The sequence below is a fragment of the Macaca fascicularis genome, chromosome 6, assembly GCF_037993035.2.
Source record: "Macaca fascicularis isolate 582-1 chromosome 6, T2T-MFA8v1.1".
Classification (NCBI taxonomy): domain Eukaryota; kingdom Metazoa; phylum Chordata; class Mammalia; order Primates; family Cercopithecidae; genus Macaca; species Macaca fascicularis.
The window spans coordinates 138,251,774-138,273,244 of NC_088380.1; the positions used below are offsets into that span (position 1 = coordinate 138,251,774).

Genomic DNA, 21,471 nt, shown 5'->3' on the forward strand with positions numbered 1-21,471 from the left:
ACTTCTTTTAGTGACTCTTTCAGGATAACAAAAATAAAAGTGCTTTATGCTTTTAGTGCAAAATATCCTTTCTAGAGATTTTAGGAATCATCAGAACTTAGAAAAGGTGAAAAAACTCAGGTGATTATGGCTAACATCAGTGATTCCAACACGGAATCCTTAATTTCTGCTTTAGTAGGTCTCTAATTTCTACTTTTAAAAATCAGTATTTTTGGCTTCAAGATATTTTAAAGCATCCATAATATTTTAAAGGATACCTCCCACGGCTGGGCATGATGGCTTACGCCAGTAATCCCAGCACTTTGGGAGGCTGAGGCGGGCGGATCATTTGAGGTCAGGAGTTCGAGACCAGCCTAGCCAACATAGTGAAACTCTGTCTCTACTAAAAATACAAAATTAGCTGGGCATGGTGGCCTGCACCTGTAGTCCCACCTACCCTGGAGGCTGAGTCAGGAGAATTGCTTGGACCCGAGAGGCAGAGGTTGCAGTGAGCTGAGATCGCGCCACTGCACTCCAGCCTGGTGACACAGTGAGGCTCCGTCTCAAAAAAAAAAAAAAAAAAGAAAAAGAAAAAGAAAAAGACTACCTCCTACTTTCCTTCCAAAGAGTTACAGGTATTAGAAACTTAGCTAATAAAACTCTTCCAAACAGGTATTTTTAAGGCATTAACAACTGATGGGAGCTGTACAGAATTTCTGTAATCTGGAGTAGTTTCCTTGCTGCCTTTGACCTTGGGTTATCCCCAGGGGCTCTGACTAGCCAAAGAGTCTTGCTCTGATATGGCACCTGCAAAATCTCTCTCTGGGGTCTTTCACTGCCTAACTTTAGCCCCAGTAATTTGCTAGGTTCTGGCACATGGCCCATGATCCTGAAACCAGGCCTGCCTTTGTTTCAGCTTCACTATTCCAATCTTTGCATTAATAGCTTGTAATACCCTGGTGGCTATCATTACATAGTGTATATATTATGTGTAATATCAATATGGCTGAAGTAGGTCAGTCCTGTCTGTAGGGTTAATTTCATAGGGGATCTAAAAATTGAAGAGCACCAACCCTACAGATTGTGGTAACTCAGGAAACTCAGTGTGGTACCGGAAAACTGAAAATCAGCATGTTGACCTAAGACGGAAATACATTCAACATTCTACTTCCAGATACTGCTTCTAGCAGTTCACAGAAACAGAAACCACATCTCCTGTTTCTCAACTAAACTCAATTGAGAGTGAAATCTGGCCTCCATGAACTTTTAAACTTAAGGAAAGATAGAAAAGCTGAACTTGTGCTGCAGTGCTAAAAGCAGTTTGTTAGTTTTCATACTTTGTACATCTAAAGTAATACAATTCCCCCTGTATCCATAAGCACTTACGTATTGAGACTTCCACAAATACTGCTGCCAGTCCGAGCAGTAAACACTTTGCTGAGCATGAGCTGTGGAGGGGAACTATGAAGAAAAAGAGAAAGAGAGAGACCAAAACTAAAACACAATGGCCTTTTGGAGTTATTATAAATAAAAATGTGTAAGTCACCGAGGTTTCACAGCATAGTTGCCAATGGTAGCATTAAAACCATAGAACATTTTAAATGGAGTATGGCAAGCTCAATCTGAGTGAAGATCATATAAAATTCTCTCTAAAAAAACCCAAATACCCAAAAATGGACTTGTTAAAAAAAAATCAGAAAATTTCTCACCGAATCTGATGAATTTTTAGGGTGGATCCTTTGTAGCTCATTGCTACTGAGCCAAACATCATCTCTCCAAGCATATTGGCATCAGAAGAGCATCGAGAACCCTAAACAATAACCACACATTAACAAACTGTGTTAATTAAAAGCTTATGACTATTTCATATATTTTTATTAAAATTCTTTTTATATAGTTATTCTACATTAATAATTGTAATTCTACACTGTATATGCTGTTCTGCAACTTGATTTTCTTCATTTTAAAATGTCTTCTTGATGTAATCATGTTGTTACACATAAATGTTTGACTAATTCCTTTTAAGAGTTGTACAATATTTTATTGCATGAAAATACCACCGTTTGTCAGACCAGTCCCCTTTATTCACGGGCATTTAGGTCACTTCCAGATTTTTGCTATTATCAATAATGCACAAGGAAGCATTCTTAACCACATCTTATGCATATGTAATGTTTCTCCAGGATAGATAATAAGTGAAATTCAAATAATATGCAGAATAATTTTTACTACTCCTGTTGTATAAAAGAAGCATCCATAAATAGGGCAATTTATATCTATTGTGTACTTCTGTAAAGACATATCTGCAATCTACAGTTTCAATACTATGCCTATGAAAATCCTAATAACATTTTTTACAAAAACGGAAAAACATATAAAAATTCATATGAAACCACAGAAGACCACAATGAGCCAAATCAACCTTGAAAAAGAACAAAGCTGGCAGGCATTACACTTCCTGATTTCAAATTATACTACAAAGCTACAGTAGTGAAAACAGTAAGGTACTGACATTAAGACAGACATATAGACCAATGGAACAGAACAAAGAGACCAGAAATAAACCTACATGTATACAATCAACTGATCTTCAAGAAGTGTGCTAAGAATACACAATGCGGACAGGATAGTCTCTTCGACAAACGCTTTTGGGAAAACTGGATATCCACATGCAAAAGAATAAAACTGGTGTCCTATATCATGCACAAAATCAACTCAAAATGGATTAAACGCTTACACGTATGACCTGAAACTGTAAAACTCCCAGAAGAAAATAGGAGAAAAGCTTGATGACATTGGTCTTAGCAATAATTTCACAGATATGACAGCCAAAGCACAGGTAACAAAAGCAAAAACAGACAAGTGGGACTACATCAAACTAAAATGTTTCTGCACAGCAAAGAAAATAATCAAGAGGGCGAAAAGATAAAATATGGAATGGGAAAAAATAATTGCAAACCATGTATCTGATAAGGGATTCGGCTTCAAAATGTACCAGAAACCCCTACAACTCTATAATAAAAACTAATAATGCAATTAAGGTCTTGAATAAACATTTCTCCAAAGAATTCATACAAATGACCAACTGATACAGGAGAAATGCTCAACATTTCTAATCAGAGAAATGTAAATCAAAACCACAAAACCTGTCAGGTTGGCTATAATCAAAAAAGCAAAGACAACAAGTGGTGAGGATGTGGCAAAACTGGAGCCCTTGCACATTGTTGTAGGAATGCAAAATGGTACTGTACTTATGGAAAACAACATGGCAAGTCCTCCAAAAATTAAAAATAGAACTACCATGTGATCTGGCAATTCCACTTCTGGGCATTTTTCCAAAATAATTAAAATCAGGATCTCAAAGAGATGTTAGCACTCCTATGTTCATTACAGCACTATTCACAATAGCCAAGATGTGAAAATAACCCTAAATGTCCATTGACAGATGAAGAAATAAACGAAATATAATAAATACATAGAATGAAACACTATTCAGTTTTTAAAAAGAAGAAAATTCTGCAACATGCAACAACACAGATTAATCTTAAGGATGTTAGGCTAAATGAAATAAGCCAGTCACAAAAAGATAAAAACTGCATGATAAGATAAATACTCCACTTATATGAGGTATTTAAAATAGCCAAATTTACAGAATCAAAGAGTAGAATGGTAGTTACCAGGGGCTGGGGCGAGGGGGAAATGTAGAGTCACCAGGGACTGGGGCGAGGGGGTAACTAATCAATGGCATTAAATTTCAAACAATTTGAATAAGCTCTAGAGATCTACAGTGTACATATAGACAACAATTCCTTGTACATTTAAAAATTTAAGAGGGTAGACCTCATGTTCTTACCACAATTTTTTTTTTTTTTTTAAGACTTCTTTGAGGCTTGGCACGGTGGCTCATGCTTGTAATCCCAGCATTTTGGGAGGCCGAGGCGAAAGGATCACAAGGTCAGGAGTTTGAGACCAGCCTGGCCAACATGGTGAAACCTTGTCTCTGCTAAAAATACAAAAAATTAGCTGGGCATGGTGGTGCACGCCTATAATCCCAGCTACTTGGGAGGCTGAGGCAGGAGAATTGCTTGAGCCCAGGAGGCAGAGGTTGTAGTGAGTGGAGACCGGGCCACTGCACTCCAGCCTGGGCGACAGAGCAAGACTTCCTCGAAACATTAGAATGTCTTGTTTCCAAAGAACCTCCTGATTAAAAAGTTATTCTCTTTCGTTATTCTTTGTCTTCACAGGAGTCAGACAACAGTTAAAGATTGAACTTATCCGTTGGGTTACTATTTAGATATCGTGGCAAATATCACTATTTACCTACCAAGTATCTGTTCTCTAATTCTTCCTCATTTTTTGAAGTCCAGTTTGTTTTAGGGAACTAATGTGCCCAACTGAAAAAAATTTCATTTCACAGGCTCACTTGAAGATAGGCGATTTAGAATAATTTTTATACTTAAAAGGTTAGTGTTATGGTTGAAGTAGCAATTTTCAGTACTCATTTACATGCATTTGACACAGGCCTGGTCAGTAAGATGTAAATGGAAGTCACTACAGATGGAGATGTCATATTATAACAACAAGGCAACAAGTACACATTAACTCCAAGTAGAAAGATAAGGGAACCATGGTCTCTGAGGGTATATTGAAGCCCAGTATCACACCTAGATAGTACACTTTTAGGGTTATCATGTCAGGAACACAATCCCTAATTTGTTTAAGCCACTGTTTAGAGAGTGTTCCAATACCATCCTTTGATGCAATTATATAAAATAAAAAAATTAATGGTTTCTAAAATATTTAGGAAAATTCTAATAACCATAAAGTGAAGAGAATCCCCACTTTACAACTGGAGACCAGGATATACAGCTGCACACTGTTTTTCATTTTATCATGTGACACTTTTACTCCTTTGTCTATTTACTACCTATCTTAAATTGTCCTATTATTAGGGTTAAGACAATCCCTATGTTTAAATATTTGTACCTTTCTTTAAAAAGACACCTTCAAGTAGCAACACATTTTTTTATACATGGCTATTTTTATATCAGTTTCGTGTATGTTCATTTACATGGTTTTTTTTTCCTTCTCAGAGCTATACTCTTAATTTTGGTCTAATAAGAGCACAAACATTATTATTATTATTATTATTATTATTATTATATTATTATTATTATTATTGTTATTTGAGATGGAGTCTTGCTCTTGTCTCCCAGGCTGGAATGCAATGGCACGATCTCGGCTTACTGCAACCTCCGCCTCCCGGGTTTCAAGTAATTCTCCTGCCTCAGCTTCCAGAGTAGCTGGGACTACATGTGCACACCACCACACCGAGCTAATTTTTGTATTTTTAGTAGAGACGGGGTTTCACCATTTTGGCCAGGATGATAACGATCTCCTGACCTTGTGATCCGCCCACCTTGACCTCCCAAAGTGCTGGGATTATAGGCATGAGCCACCGTGCCTGGCCCACAAAGTTAATTTTTAAGAAAAAAGTCATTTCTGTCATACCTAGGTTACTAATATAGAAAGCAACTAATTTATTCTTGAGATTTGGTTAAGATCAAATTTTTATTTTAAGACACAGAGGCTTGGGTACTGAGAACAACATTTCAGAAATGGAGTTGAACAATTTTTTTAATGATAAAATAGCTTTTTTAAAAAACTCAATGCCAGTATTACTTGGCAACCTAAATTACTTCTGGCTAATGACAGACATGGCAGTCTTCCCTTACAAGCTCCATAATGTGTCTAACTACATTGTTATTTTGACTGAAATTATTATTTCTTGTATTAAGCAAGCTATACAAATTTAAATACCAAGGCATTTATAGATTTAACTATTACGCAAATAAAATAATCCCCAGAAAGCAAAATACAGTAAAAATATTAATACACTGCTATGTAAATTTTATGATACCATATAGTTTACTATTAAGGTTCTATTTGTCTGTTCTAACATATATTAAATGGTTACCATGAATGTGACTGGCAAGCTATGTATTTTAATGCGACATAATCTACAACGAAACTTATAATTAAAAGGATGCTATTATCATTATTGTCTTTTTAAAAATGCCTTATTTAAAAGGTCTATTCTAAGTACTCATTCCTGAAAGCTAATAATCTGTTAAACACTGTGTAACTCAAAGAATATGTTCCACTTACCTGAAATTATATACATTTTTAAAAAATTATTATTATGCTTCTTAGTTCTGGGATACATGTGCAGAATGTGCAGGTTTGTTAAATAGGTATACATGTGCCATGGTGGTTTGCTGCACCCATCAACCTGTCATCTACATTAGGTATTTTTCCTAATGCTACTCCTCCCCTAGCCCCCCATCCCCCAACAGGCCCCAGTGTGTGATGTTCCCCTCCCTGTGTCCATGTGCTTTCATTGTTCAACTCCTACTTATGAGCGAGAACATGCGGTGTTGGTTTTCTGTTCTTGTGTTAGTTTGCTGAAAATGATGGTTTCCAGCTTCATCCACATTCCTGCAAAGGACATGAACTCATCCCTTTTTATGGCTGCACAGTATTCCATAGTGTATATGTGCCACATATTCTTTATCCAGTCTATCACTGATGGACATTTGGGTTGGTTCCAAGTCTTTGCTATTGTAAATAGTGCTGCAATAAACATACATATCCATGTGTCTCTATACTAGAATGATTTACAATCCTTTGGGTATATACCCAGTAATGGGATTGCTGGGTCAAATGGTATTTCTGGATCTAGATCCTTGAAGAATTGCCACACTGTCTTCCATAATGGTAGAACTAATTTACACTCCCACCACCAGTGTAAAAGTGTTCCTATTTCTCCACATCCTCTCCAGCATCTGTTGTTTCCTGCCTTTTTAATGATTGCTATTCTATCTGACATGAGATGCTTATCTCATTATGGTTTTGATTTGCATTTCTCTAATGGCCAGTGATAATGAGCTTTTTTCATGTTTGTTGGCTGCATATAAATGTCTTCTTTTGAGAAGTGTTCATTTGTATCCTTCATCCACTTTTTGATGGCGTTGTTTCTTGTAAATTTGTTTAAGTTCCTTGTAGATTCTGGATATTAGCCCTTTGTCAGATGGATAGATTGCAAAAGTTTTCTCCCATTCTGCAGGTTGCCTGTTGACTCTGATGATACTTTCTTTTGCTGTGCAAAAGCTCTTTAATTAGATCTCATTTGTCAATTTTGGCTTTTGTTGCCACTGCTTTTGGTGTTTTAGTCATAGTCTTTGCTCATGCCTATGTCCTGAATGGTATTGCCTAGGTTTTCTTCTAGGGTTTTTATGGTTTTAGGTCTTATGTTTAAGTCTTTAATCCATCTTGAGTTAATTTTTGTATATAAGGTGTAAGGAAGGGATCCAGTTTCAGTTTTCTGCATATGGCTAGTAAGTTTTCCCCAACACCATTTATTAAATAGGGAATCCTCTCCCCATTGCTTGTTTTTGTCAGGTTTGTCGAAGATCAGATGGTTGTTGATGTGTGGCGTTATTTCTGAGGCCTCCGTTCTGTTCCATTGATCTATGTATCTATTTTGGTATCAGTACAATGCTGTTTTGGTTACTCTAGCATTGTAGTACAGTTTGAAGTCAGGTAGCGTGATGCCTCCAGCTTTGTTCTTTTTGCTTAGGATTTTCTTGGCTATACAGGCTCTTTCTTGGTTCCATATGAAATTTAAAGTAGATTTTCTAACTCTGTGAAGAAAGTCAATGGTAGATTGATGGAGACAGCATTGAATCTATGAATTACTATAGGCATGATGGCCATTTTCACGATACTGATTCTTCCTATCCATAAGCATGAAATGTTTTTCCATTTGTTTGTATCCTCTCTTTTTCCTTGAGCAGTGGTTTGTAGTTCTCCTTGAAGAGGTCCTTCACATCCCTTGTAAGTTGGATTCCTAGGTATTTTATTCTCTTTGTAGCAATTGTGAACGGGAGTTAACTCATGATTTGGCTCTCTGTTTATCTATTATTGGTGTATAGGAATGCTTGTGATTTTTGCACATTGATTTTGTATCCTGAGACTTTACTGAAGTTGCTTATCAGCTTAAGGAGATTTTGGGCTGAGACGATGGGGTTTTCTGAATATACAATCATATCATCTGCAAACAGGGACAATTTAACTTCCTCTCTTCCTATTTGAATATGCTTTATTTCTTTCTCTTGCCTGATTGCCCTGGCCAGAATTTCCAATACTATGTTGAATAGGAGTGGTAAGAAAGGGCATCCTTATCTTGTGCTGGTTTTCAGAGGGAATGCTTCCAGCGTTTGCCCATTCGGGATGATGCTGGCTATGGGTTTGTCATAAATAGGCACTGATGGAACGTATTTTGAGATACGCTCCATCAATACCTAGTTTATTGAGAGTTTTTAGCATGATGGGTGTTGAATTTTATCGAAGGCCTTTTCTGCATCTATTGAGATAATCATGTGATTTCTGTCATTGGTTCTGTTCATGTGATGGATTACGTTTACTGATTTGCATACGTTGAACCAGTCTTGCATCCCAAGGATGAAGCCAACTTGATTGTGGTGGATAGGCTTTTTGATGTGCTGCTGGATTCAGCTTGCCAGTATTTTATTGGGGATTTTCCCATTGATGTTCATCAGGATACTCACCTGAAATTTTCTTTTTCTGTTGCGTCTCTGCCAGGTTTTGGTATCAGGATGATGCTGGTCTCATAAAATTAGTTATGGAGGATTTCCTCTTTTTCTATTGATTGGAATAGTTTCAGAAGGAATGGTACCAGCTCTAGCTCCTCTTTGTACCTCTGATAGAATTCGGCTATGAATTCATCTGGTTCTGGACCTTTTTTGCTTGGTAGGCTATTAATTACTGCCTCAATTTCAGAACTTGCTGTTGGTCTATTCAGGGATTTGACTTCTTCCTGGTTTAGTCTGGGGAGGGTATATGTGTCCAGGAATTTATCCATTTCTTCTAGATTTTCTAGTTTATTTGCGTAAAGGTGTTTATTGTATTCTATGATGGAAGTCTGTATTTCTGTGGGATCAGTGGCGATATCCCCTTCATCATTTCTTATTGTGTCTGATTCTTCTCTCTTTTCCTCTTTATTAGTCTGGCTAGCGGTCTATCTATGTTGTTAATCTTTTCAAACAACCAGCTCCTAGATTCATTGATTTTTTAAAGGGTTTTTCCTGTCCCATCTCCTTCAGTTCTGCTCTGATCTTAGTCATTTCCTGTCTTCTGCTAGCTTTTGAATTTGCTTTTTCTTCTCTAGTTCTTTTAATTATGATGTTAGGGTGTCAATTTTTGATCTTTCCCACTTTCTCCTGTGGGCATTTAGTGGTATAGATTTCCCTCTAAACACTGCTTTAGCTGAGTCCCAGAGATTCTGGTACGGTGTGTCTTTGTTCAAACTTATTTATTTCTGACTTCAGTTTGTTATTTACTCAGTAGTCATTCAGGAGCAGGCTGTTCAGTTTCTAAGTAGTTGTGCGGTTGAGTGAGTTTCTTAATCCTGAGATCTAATTTGATTGCACTGTGGTCTGAGAGACTGTTATGATTTCCGTTCTTTTGCATTCGCTGACGAGTGTTTTACTGCCAATTATGTGGTCAATTTTAGAATAAGTGTGATGTGTTGCTGAGAAGAATGTATATTCTGTTGATTTGGGGTGGAGAGTTCTGTAGATGTCTATTAGGTCCACTTGGTCCAGAGCTGAGTTCAAGTCCTGAACATCCTTGTTAATTTTCTGTCTTGTTGATCTGTCTAATATTGACAGTCAGGTATTAAAGTCTCCCACTATTATTGTGTGGGAGTCTCAGTTTCTTTGTAGGTCTCTAAGAACTTGCTTTATGAATCTGGGTGCTCTTGTATTGGATGCATATATATTTACAATAGTTAGCTCTTCTTGTTGCACTGATCCCTATTGTTGCATTGATCCCTTTACCATTATGTAATGCCCTTGTCTTTTTTTTTTTTTAATCTTTGCTGGTTTAAAGTCTGTTTTATCAGAGACTAGGATTTTTTTTGCTTTCCATTTGCTTGGTAAATATTTCTCCTTCCTTTTATTTTGAGCCTATATGTGTCTTTGCACATGAGACGGGTCTCCTGAATACAGCATACTGATGTGTCTTGACTCGTTATCCAATTTGCCAGTCTGTGTCTTTTAATGGGGGCATTTAGTCCATTTATGTTTAAGGTTAATATTGTTATGTGTGAATTTAATCCTGTCATTATGATGCATTGTTGATGCCGTTTCTTCTTAGTGTCAACCGTGCTACAATTTCATATGTTTTTGCAGTGGCTGGTACTGTTTTTTCCTTTCCATATTTAGCGTTTCCTTCAGGAAGCAGGCCTTAGGTGGTGACAAAATCTTTCAGCATGTGCTCATCTGGAAAGGATTTTATTTCTCCTTCGCTTATGAAGCTTAGTTTGGCTGGATATGAAATTCTGGGTTTAAAATTCTTTTCTTTAAGAATGTTGAATATTGGCCCCTCAACTCTCTTCTGGCTTCAGAGTTTCTGCAGAGAGATCCACTGTTAGTCTGATGGGCTTCCCTTTGTGTATAACCCTAACTTTCTCTCTGGCTGCCCTTAACATTTTTTCCTTCATTTCAACCTTGGTGAATCTGACAATTATATGTCTTAGGGTTGCTCTTCTCAAACACTATCTTTGTGGCGTTCTCTGTATTTCCTGAATTTTAATGTTGGCCTGTCTTGCTAGGTTGGGGAAGTTCTCCTGGATAATATCCTGAAGAGTGTTTTCCAACTTGGTTCCATTCTCCCTGTCACTTTCAGGTACACCAATCAAACGCAGGTTTGGCCTTTTCACATAGTCCCATATTTCTTGGAGGCTTTGTTTGTTCCTTTTCATTCTTTTTTCTCTAATTTTGTCTTCACTTTTTATTTCATAAAGTTGATCTTCAATCTCTGATATACTTTCTCCCGCTTGATTGATTCAGCTATTGATGCTTGTGCATGCTTCAAGAAGTTCTCCTGCTGTGTTTTTCAGCTCCATCAGGTCATTCATGTTCTTCTCTAAACTGGTTATTCCAGTTAGCAATTTATCTAACCTTTTTTCCGGGTTCTCAGCTTTCCTGCATTGGGTTAGAAGATGCTCCTTTAGCTCAGAGGAGTTTGTTTCTATCTATCTTCTGAAGCTTACTTCTGTCAACTTGTCAAACTCATCCTCCATCCAGTTTTGTTCCCTTGCTGGCAAGGTGTTGTGATCCTTCTCAGGAGGAGAGGCATTCTGGTGTTTGGAATTTTCAGCCTTTTTATGCTGGTTTTTCCTCATCTTTGTGGATGTATCTATCTTTGTTCTTTGATGCTGGTGACCTTCAGATGGGGTTTTCATGGGGATGTCCTTTTTGTTGATGTTGATGCTATTTCTTTCTGTTTGTTAATTTCCCTTCTACCAGTCAGACCCCTCTACTGCAGGTCTGCTGGTGTCTGCTGGAGGTCCACTCCAGACCCTGTTTGCCTGGGGTATCACCAGTGGAGGCCGCAGAACAGCAAAGATTCCTGCCTGTTCCTTCCTCTGGAAGCTTCATCCCAGAGGGGCACCTGCCACATGCCAGCCAGAGCTCTCCTCTATGAGATGTCTGTTGACCCTTGTTGGTAGGTGTCTCCCAGTGAGGAGTCATAGAGGTCAGGGACCCACTTGAGGAGGTAGTCTGTCCCTTACCAGAGCTTGAACGCTGTACTGGGATATCCACTGATCTCTTCAGAGCTAGCAGGCAGGAACATTTAAGTCTGCTGAGGCTAGGCCCAGAGCCACCTCTTCCTCCAGGTACTCTGTCCCAGGGAGATGGGAGTTCTATCTATAAGCCCCTGACTGGGGCTGCTGCCTTTCTTTCAGAGACGCCCTGCCCAGACAGGAGGAATCTAGAGAGGCAGTCTGGCTACAGTGGCTTTGCTGAGCTGCGACGAGCTCCGCCCAGTTCTAACTTCCCAGCAGCAGCTTTGTTTTCACTCAGTTGGAAATGCAGAAATCACCTGCCTTCTGCTTTGATCTTGCTGGGAGCTACAGACTGGAGCTGTTCCTATTTGGCCATCTTGCCAGCCACCCTATATACATATTTTTTATTGAGACAAGGTCTCACTCTGTCACCTAGGCTGGGTTGCTATGGCATGATCGTAACTTATCACATCCTAGAACTTCTGGGCTCAAGCAATCCTCCCACCTCAGCCTCCTGAGTAGCTGCGACTACAGGCTCACACTACACACATGGCTTTTTTTTTTTTTTTTTTTCCTGAAACAGAGTTTCGCTCTTGTTGTCCAGGCTGGAGTGCAATGGTGCAATCTTGGCTCACCGCAACATCCGCCTCCCGGGTTCAAGCAATTCTCCTGCCCCAGCCTCCTGAGTAGCTGGGATTACAGGCATGTGCCACCACGCCTATTTTTATATTTTTAGTTGAGATGGCGTTTCTCCATGTTGGTCAGGCTGGTCTCGAACTCCCAACCTCAGGTGATCTGCCTGTCTCACCCTCCCAAAGTGCTGGGATTACAGGCATGAGTCACTGTGCCCAGCCCACATGGCTAAATTTTTTAAAAATCACAAAACTTTCAAAGTTGTGCAAAATGGTGTAAGTCATGATGGTGTTGTATGGCACAGCACTATTATGGATTTGTTAAGGTATCATGCCTAAAGGGGAGGTAGAATAGAAGAAGGCAGGGGGAACTGTGCAGTAAATCCATCTGGAATTTAGTAATTTCAGACTCTTTTCACACAGCTTGTCCCATTGATTAGGTAGAAAGATCAATTTCTATCAAAACACAATCATTTCATTACCAGTAATTAAAAAGCCAGATTCTATTTTTGATACTGTGTAAATATAAAATACTTGTGATTAATGCAAACTTGGATGACACAAATAAATTTACAACAGATGACACTTGCTGAGCATGAGACCAAACACTGATATTACACAAAATGTAATACATTTAGAGAAGTTCCTACGTATTATACTTGCTAATACGTTTAATTCCATGTTTTACAAGAAGTCACATTACTTTTGAAAAATAACACTGTGTATTATGTATATTTCCAATCATACTTTAATTTCATACAACGGAAACTGTATTGGTATTTTGTATTTATCTTCATAAACAATGAAAAAGTATGTAAAATAAGAAATTATTCTGATAACCCAATCTAAATCTGAATTGGGAAATATAAGGAGAAAATACTCGTGCAACCTATACCTACAGCTCTCTACATCTCTTATTCTCAGATTTGTCAAAGTTCATAAACTTACTTATCTGTCTCTCCAGCTTCAATGCAAGCTCTAGGAAGATAAGGACTAATTGCTATTATATCTCCACAGTTCATTGGATGATGTTCAAAAATATTTATAAATGAATAAATAAATAAATGACATCAATGATCTTACCTGGTACTTAAGACACTGGTCTTTTATATCAGAAGATGAAGTCACAGAACTATCTAAAGAGGAAGAACTGTCTCCTCCAGGTTTCAGTTGGCAGCATTTCCCAAAGACTTTAACTTGAGCATCACTGCAGAGTTTCTGAAATACAGATAATATTTCCATTCATATTTTAACAGATTTTTAACCATATACAAATTTCATCAAAGTATAAAAACCTTTGGAAAAAACAAGAATGAAATAACTCAAAATAATACAACCTTAATATGACTATTTGCATTTTGCTATATTTTCTCCAGTATTTTCTATTTTTTGTCTTATAAACAGAATAGTATCTGTGGGGTTTGTTATTTCTGGCCAACATTATTACATCCTGAGAATTTTCTAGATTACCATGGCCTACACGATGTTCATTAATACCGATGTAATAATATATTGCAGTAGTTTTCAAATTATTTGGTCTCAAAACCCCTTTATGGGCCAGGCATGGTGGGTCACACCTGTAATCCCAGCACTTTGGGAGGCTGAGGCAGGCAGATCACCTGAGACCAAGAGTTCAAGACCAGACCAACCAACAGCGAGAAACCCCATCTCTACTAAAAGACAAAAAGTAGCTGGGCGTGGTGGCACATGCCTGTAATTCCAGCTACTTGGGAAGCTGAGGCACAAGAATCTTTTGAACCTGGGAGACGAAGGTTGCAGTGAGCTGAGATTGCACCACAGCACTCCAGCCTGGGTGACAGAGTGAGACTCTGTCTCCAAAAAAAAAAAAAAAAAAAAGCAAACAAACAAAACAACCCTTAACGTTCTTACAAGTTATCGAGGATCCCAAGAGTCTTTTGTGTATATGGGTTATAATTATCAGTATTTTCCCATACTAGAAATTAAAACTGAGACCATTTAAAAAATACTTATTCATTCATTTAAATATAATAACAAACCCAAGTAAACGTAAGTAACATTGTTATAAAAAAATTACCTATTTTTCTGGGGAGAAATGTAGGGATGAAAGAAATGCAAATGAGACTTTTAGATTTAACTATACATAAATACATGTTTATTCTATTGAAATGAGAATATAGTCATGTAATATTTAAATTTTTAATAAGAAAATGAACTTAAGACCAGATGAATGTGCAATCCAGTGTGGAAGAAAAATGTATTTCTTTTTTTTTATTCCTCTTTCTCTTTTTCCTCCCCAACATCTTTCACTGCTCACAACTGCCAAAGTTACAATCCACCAACATCTGTGATATTCCTAAAAGTATTCCATTGCTTTATCACAGTTACCAGTATGTCCATTCTTCCATTTAACAAACCTCAGGCAGGTTTTTAGAACAAATAATCTGACTAAAGTCAAATTTACTGAAGACTGATTGTTTTCTAGTTACCAACATCACCAAAAGCATCATTTTGCATGTAGTAGTCTCCAATTATCTCTAACCAAAAATTTAAAGTAAAAATAATAAAAGCTTTAGAACTAGATATGAGTTCAAAATCTGGTTCCTTGAGCAAGTTAACTGACCTCTCTAAACCTTAATTTGTTATTTGTTTAATGGGAAGAAAAACCCTACCTAACAACACTTAAGGGAATGTGTGTGTGTGTGTGTGTATATATTTTTTCCATACACACATATATAATACATATTATACATAATAGTTATAGTATCCTAGCTATCCCCACAGAGCTGGGTCTACAGGCGTATGCCACCACAACCAGCTAATTTTACTTTTTGTAGAAACAAGGTCTCATCATGTTGCCCAGGCTGGTGTCAAACTCCTGGGCTAAAGTAATCCTCCCACCTTGGCCTCCCAAAGTGCTGGGATTACAGGTGTGAGCCACTGCATTCAACCTAGATATAACTGTTATTAGAAAACAGTTAAAATGAGGGGCTAACATAATTGAAGTCAGGGACTTCACTAGATATTTCCATGTATGTTTCAACACTTGATAACAAGTATGGATATTTTTACTATAGGTCTCCTTCACCACATCTTAATAACCTTATTACTTATTGATCACCAACAAAATGCCAGGCCTTAATGTACATTTTCTCTAATACTGAGCATAGTAGATATTATTAACCCTATTTTACAGATGAGAAACGTGACGCTCAAACAGGTTAAATAACTTCACCAAGGTTACAAGAGCTAGTAAATCTGTTATCTAAACCCAGTTGGCTTGACTTATCCACTATCACAAACCACCATTTCATCAGTCAACAAAAGTATTTAAGTACTATGTGTTCTAAGCCAGGGGGTGGCTGCTGACCAGTACCAGTCCATGGCCTGTTAGGAACCAGGCCACATGGCTGGTGGTGAGCAGTGGGCAAGTGAGCATTACCGCCTGCACTCCACCTCCTGTCACATCAGCCTCAGCATTAGATCCTCATAGGAGTTCGAATCCTATTCTGAATTGTGCACACGAGGGATCTCTCTCTAAAGAGATATAACAAATAAATGCAATGCAAGATTCTCAACTGGATCCTTTTGTTCTCCAGGATGTTAAGTGGACAACTTGTCAAGTTTTAATGGGATCTGAGGTTATAATATATCAAAGATTTCCTGAATTTTTGCTGTATTGTCGTTACGTAGAAGAATGTTCATGTTTTTAGGAAATACACATTGAAATATTCAACGTTGATGGGTTATCAAGTAGGCAGTTTACTCTCATTCCATTCAGAAAAGCAAAAGTTCTCTGTATTGAACTTGCAACTTATTTGTGATTGTTTCAAAAAGTTAATACAAATTATAACCTAGTTATAGAAAGACAGTTGTGTTTTTCAGTAACATTTATAACTTTTTTTGCATAATTTGAAGGTATTTGTTTTTGTGGGTTAAAGTTTGGCATCACTTATCTGAGATAACAAAGTAAATAATACGAAACTGAACACTTTTTCCTACAATTCCTGCTTATAGAAGTCCTGTGCTTACATGAGGGATTGTTGTTGACTGCGCCTTGTCCCCCCATTATAGGACCATCTGCCACTGTAGTTGTTGCTGTTTGGTTTCAGAAGAGCCACGACTTCAAGATGGGAGGGAGTAGAGAAACAGCTGAGGAACTGATGGGAGAATAGTATGTGTGTGTATGTGCATCCTTTTGTACACACTTTTAGGCATGTTTTTATGCTTTAGTCCTAGAACAGAAGTATGCCCCTTTTCTTCCTCTAGCAAACTGCCTTTTGTTTCAGAGATTGGACATACATGGTTACCTCAGCCTGGAATGTCTTTCCAGCTCTCTCAAGTGCTTCCTCTTTCACCTTAACTCAGTGTAAGCTTAAAAGTTCACTTTCTTATTTCCCTAGACTAAATGAAGTCCTTTCATGGTAATTCACTAAAACATTGTCATCCTTTAACCTCTTCGTCTGTAAATTGGAATAATGATAGTACTCTTCTGTTTTACATAATTTACTCTTTACAGTCAGTGCTAACGTAAGTTAGCTGCTGCTATCATTACTTTTATTAGACATACTTGAAATACACATTTCATTACACATATTTGTGTAATTATCTGTTAAATGTTTCTTTCTGCTGTCAGATTGTTAGTTCTATGAGGAAAAGAACTATGTCTTTTTTTATTCACCTGTATTCCCTAGTGCTCAACAGCGGTTGCCAACCTTTTTGGCACCAGGCACCAGTTTCATGCAAGACAATTTTTCTGCAGACTGGGGTAGCATAGTGGGGGTATGGTTTCAGGATGAAACTGTTCCACCTCAGATCATCAGGCATTAGTTTTTGTCATTAGAAAAGGAAAGACCTGAAATCTCAGTATAGGTTTTTCTGCTGTTATTTTTAAGAGATGAGTTCTCACTATATTGCCCAGGCTGGCCTCAAATTCCTGAGCTCAAGCGATCCTCCCACCTCAGCCTCCTGAGTAGCTGGGACTACAGGCATGTGTCACCATGCCCAGCTTCAATACAGTTTTGATTTTCATTTTCTTTATTATGGATAAGGGAGAGGATCTTATAAATGTAAGATTTTATTAAACATGTAATAGCAATTTGTATATCAACGCTCTGCTCTTGTCCTTCACTCAATTATCTACTGAGTGGTTCTTGATTTCTAGGAACTCTTTATATTAACAGTTGGCATTTTATATTGTCAAAGTGTTTTCCCAGGTTGCCATTTGTCTTTTAACTTTCCTTATGGTGTTGTTTTGTTTTATCATGCAAGTTTAAAAAAAAAAATGGCTGTCAAATTTGTCAATCTTTTAGTTTATGGCTTCTGAATTTTAACTCATAGTTAGAAATATCTTTGCTTGAGACAGAGTCTCACTCTGTTGCCCAGGCTGGAGTGCAGTGGCATGACTGCAATCTTGGCTCACTGTAGCCTCTGCCTCCTGTGATCAAGCAATTACTGTGTCTCGGCCTCCCTAGTAGATGAAACTACAGGCGTGTGCCACCACACCCGGCTAATTATTGTCCTTTTTTTTTTTAGCAAAGACGGGGTTTCACCATGTTGGCCAAGCTGATCTTGAACTCCTGACCTCATGTGATTCAGCCTTTCAGCCTCCCAAAGTGCTGCCATTACAGGCATAAGCCACTGCATCTGGCCAATTTTTTTTTTTTTTTTTTTTTTTTTTAGCAGGCCAGGGAGAGGGTCTTGCTTTGTCACTTAGGCTAGAGTGCAGTAGTGTGATCCTGACTCATTGCAACCTCCACTTCCTGGACTCAAGCAATTCTTCTGCCTCAGTCTCCCAGTAGCTGGGACTACAGACACTCAGCACCACACCCAGCTAATTTTTATGTTTTTTGTAGAGACGGGGTCTTCCTATGTTGGCCAGACTGGTCTCAAACACCTGGCCTCAAGTGATTCACCCATCTTGGCCGCCCAAAGTGCTGGGTTTACAGGCGTGAGTCACTACACCCAGCCTAGAATACCTTTTCCACTGCACAGATATAGAAGAACTCCCTCATTTTTTCTTTTGTAATGTTATAGTTCTATATTTTTATATTTAAATGTTTGATATACTTGGTTTCATCCTGATGTACACTGTAAGATATGAATCTAAATTAAGGCTGGGCACAGTGACTCATACTTGAGCCCAAGACTTTGAGGCCAGCCTGGATAAAACAGCAAGACCCCATCTCTAAAATAATAATAATAGTAAGTAGTAATAATGTGAGTCCAAATTAATCTTTCTTCCACATGGCTAATTGTCTCAACACCATTTAAGATGATGCCTTAATCATATACCAAAATTCCTGCATGTATTTGGATGTATTTCTGATCCTCCATTTTGTTCCATTAGTCTATTGCCTATTTATGTGTCAATAACACACTGTCTTAAATACTGAGACTGTGAAGTATATTTTCAAATGTGATAGGACTGGCTCATCCTCACTGCCCTTCTTTTTCAGAGTTTTCCAACCAATCATTGCTAACTTTTTTCCATCTGAACTTTAGAATCCACTATTTAGTTCCAGACACTACCCCCACCCCAAACACAAAAATAAGGATAACACTGTTTCTGTGATAGCATTATTTTACAAAGCACTTTGGACAACTTTATAACATTGACTACTGCCACAGAATATGTTTTGTCTTTCCATTTGTGAAGGTATGCTCTTACGTCCCTTAAGAAGAATTTTTTTTTTTGAGATGCAGTCTCGCTCTGTCGCCCAGGCTGGAGTGCAGCGGCGCGATCTTGGCTCACTACAAGCTCCGCCTCCCAGTTTCACGCCATTCTCCTGCCTCAGCCTCCTGAGTAGCTGGGACTAGAGGAGTCTGCCAACACGCCCGGCTAATTTTTTGTATTTTTAGTAGAGACAGGGTTTCGCCATGTTAGCCAGGATGGTCTCAATCTCCTGACCTCGTGATCCGCCTGCCTCGGCCTCCCAAAGTGCTGGGATTACAGGCGTGAGGCACCATGCCCAGCCTAAGAAGACTTTTAAAGTTCTAAACTTACAGATTTTGTTAAGTTTACGCATAGGCAACTTTGTCATTATAGCTATTTTAAATGAATGTTTCACTTTTATGTGTTCAAACTGGAAGCTATTTGCATATATTGAGCTTACTGATTTCTGTATATTAACTTAAATCCAATTATCTAACCAAATACTATGTGCAAATTTGATATCATAAATAAGACTCAACTATTCAATTAGCACTGTATGATACTTCAGAGTGTTTCCCATATCTTAAAATCTATATTCACCTTTCCAAAGTTGCCTGAATTTACTGATGTACAACTTTATTCTTGTTTACAATCAGTGAAAGCTGATACATGTGAATGGTCATATAACCTCACTGGGAACTCATGAAATAGCATTGCACTGTTGCTGACATAAAAACAATGTCTAGGATAAGGAAAATAGCGTGATAAAATCACAATGGATCCATTTGGCTATGTTAGTGCTCATATCGAAAGCACATCTCAATATTTTTTTCTAACATGGGAAGGTTCTTCTGTCAGAAGTGTTTCAACCAGAGCAACTCCATCTTGAATAGGTGTTGGGTAAAATGAGGCTCAGACCAACTGGGCTGCATTCCCAGATGGTTAAAGCATTCTAAGTCACAGGAGGAGATAGGAGGTTGGCACAAGATATAGGTCACAAAGACCTTGATGATGAAAAAGGCTACAGTAAAGAAGCTGGCTAAAATGCACCAAAACCAAGATGGCGACAAGAGTGACCTCTGGTCGTCCTTACTACTACACTCCCACCAGTGCCATGACAGTTTACAAATGCCACTGGAAATGTCAGTAAATTACCCTATATGGTGTAAAAAATGGGAGGCACGAATAATTCACCCCTTGTTTAGCACACAATCAAGAAATAACCATAAAAATCCACCATCAGCAGGCCTCAGGGCTGGTCTGCCTATGGAGTTGCCATTCTTTATTCCTTTACTTTCTTAATAAACTCGCTTTCACTTTACAGACTTGCCCTGAATTATTTCTTGCTCAAGATCCAAGAACTCTCTTTTGGGGTCTGGATCCGGACCCCTTTCCAGTAACACTTCTTTAAGATCACTACACATATTCACTTTAATTGGGTTTTATAGTTCAACAGTCATTTTTCATAAAATATAATAGATCTGAAAAAAACGAGTTGTGAGAAAGCTATACACTTGATTAACAATTTTATTTCAACTTACATAAGACACTATTTGAGCATGCAAAGTACTCTGGTTTCTGAAACATAATCAAAGCATTTATGTAGTTCACTTTGTATAGAATTTAAAATGAAATAAAATACATAGCTTCCTAATTTTCTCCCAAAACCCATTAAATATACTCTACATACATAATGTCTGTGTTGCATGGAAATACAAAAATGATCTGCTTATGTTCATAAACTGCTGTTATAGTCTTCATTGACAATTCTTTGGTTCAACCAAAAGCAGAAATGGATCAATATTCCACTGTGAAATATTATCTTCTCTCCCACTCCAGATAAAAGGTACTAAAAGTGAGTTATGATAATCTATAATCTTTACAAGGAAAACTGCCATGTGTCTTACACATTTAAAAGGACTTCAATAAGTATTTTTACAGTGACTATTTTTTAATGCTGAAATAGCTTCAAAGTAAACAATCAATAGGATTTTGATTTAACTAAATACACTCAAACACATTGGGTGGGCCCAAATATTACTATCTTCTACTCCTACCTGGCAACTTTCGAATGACACTTTTTCAAAAATAATCTTAAAATTCAGATTCAGGCTGATAACAAACTGTCCCAAGCAGCCTGAAGAGGGAGGACTGTTTGATCCCAGGAATTCAAGTCCAGGCTGGGCAACATAGCAGGACAGACGGACGCTGTTTCCAAATGAGAAAATGTTTTAATTTCTTTTTTGATAAAGGGAACAGAGTAAAACAATTTTGTAAGCTTCACATTCTAAAGCTTGACTTTCTGTTTATAACTCATGGTGACATCATATTCTCATTTTTTTAAAAAGAATGTTTTCAGTAAAAGTTTTGGTAAATAGGCCGGGCAAGGTGGCTCACGCTGGTAATCCCAGCACTTTATGAGGCCAAAGCAGGCGGAGAGCTTGAGCCTAGAAGTTAGAGACCAGTCTGGCCAACATGGCGAAACCCCATTTCTACTAAAAATATAAAAATTACCCAGGCGTGGTGTGCACACCTGTAATCTCAGCTACTCGCAAGGCTGAGGCATGAGAATT

General features: G+C 37.9%; 1 protein-coding gene across 6 annotated transcripts in view; it reads right to left on the reverse strand.

Moving 5' to 3' along the window:
* Positions 1-21,471, reverse strand: part of FNIP1 (folliculin interacting protein 1) — a 160,303-nt gene that overhangs the window by 75,342 nt on the left and 63,490 nt on the right. For all 6 annotated transcript variants that reach the window (XM_073994159.1, XM_005557703.4, XM_045394887.2 and 3 more), the window contains exons 3-5: positions 13,348-13,482; positions 1,689-1,789; positions 1,366-1,440 (exon numbers count right to left, since the gene is read on the reverse strand). In XM_073994159.1, coding sequence (XP_073850260.1) covers positions 1,366-1,440; positions 1,689-1,789; positions 13,348-13,482 — 311 coding nt within the window. The remainder of the gene's footprint in view (positions 1-1,365; positions 1,441-1,688; positions 1,790-13,347; positions 13,483-21,471) is intronic.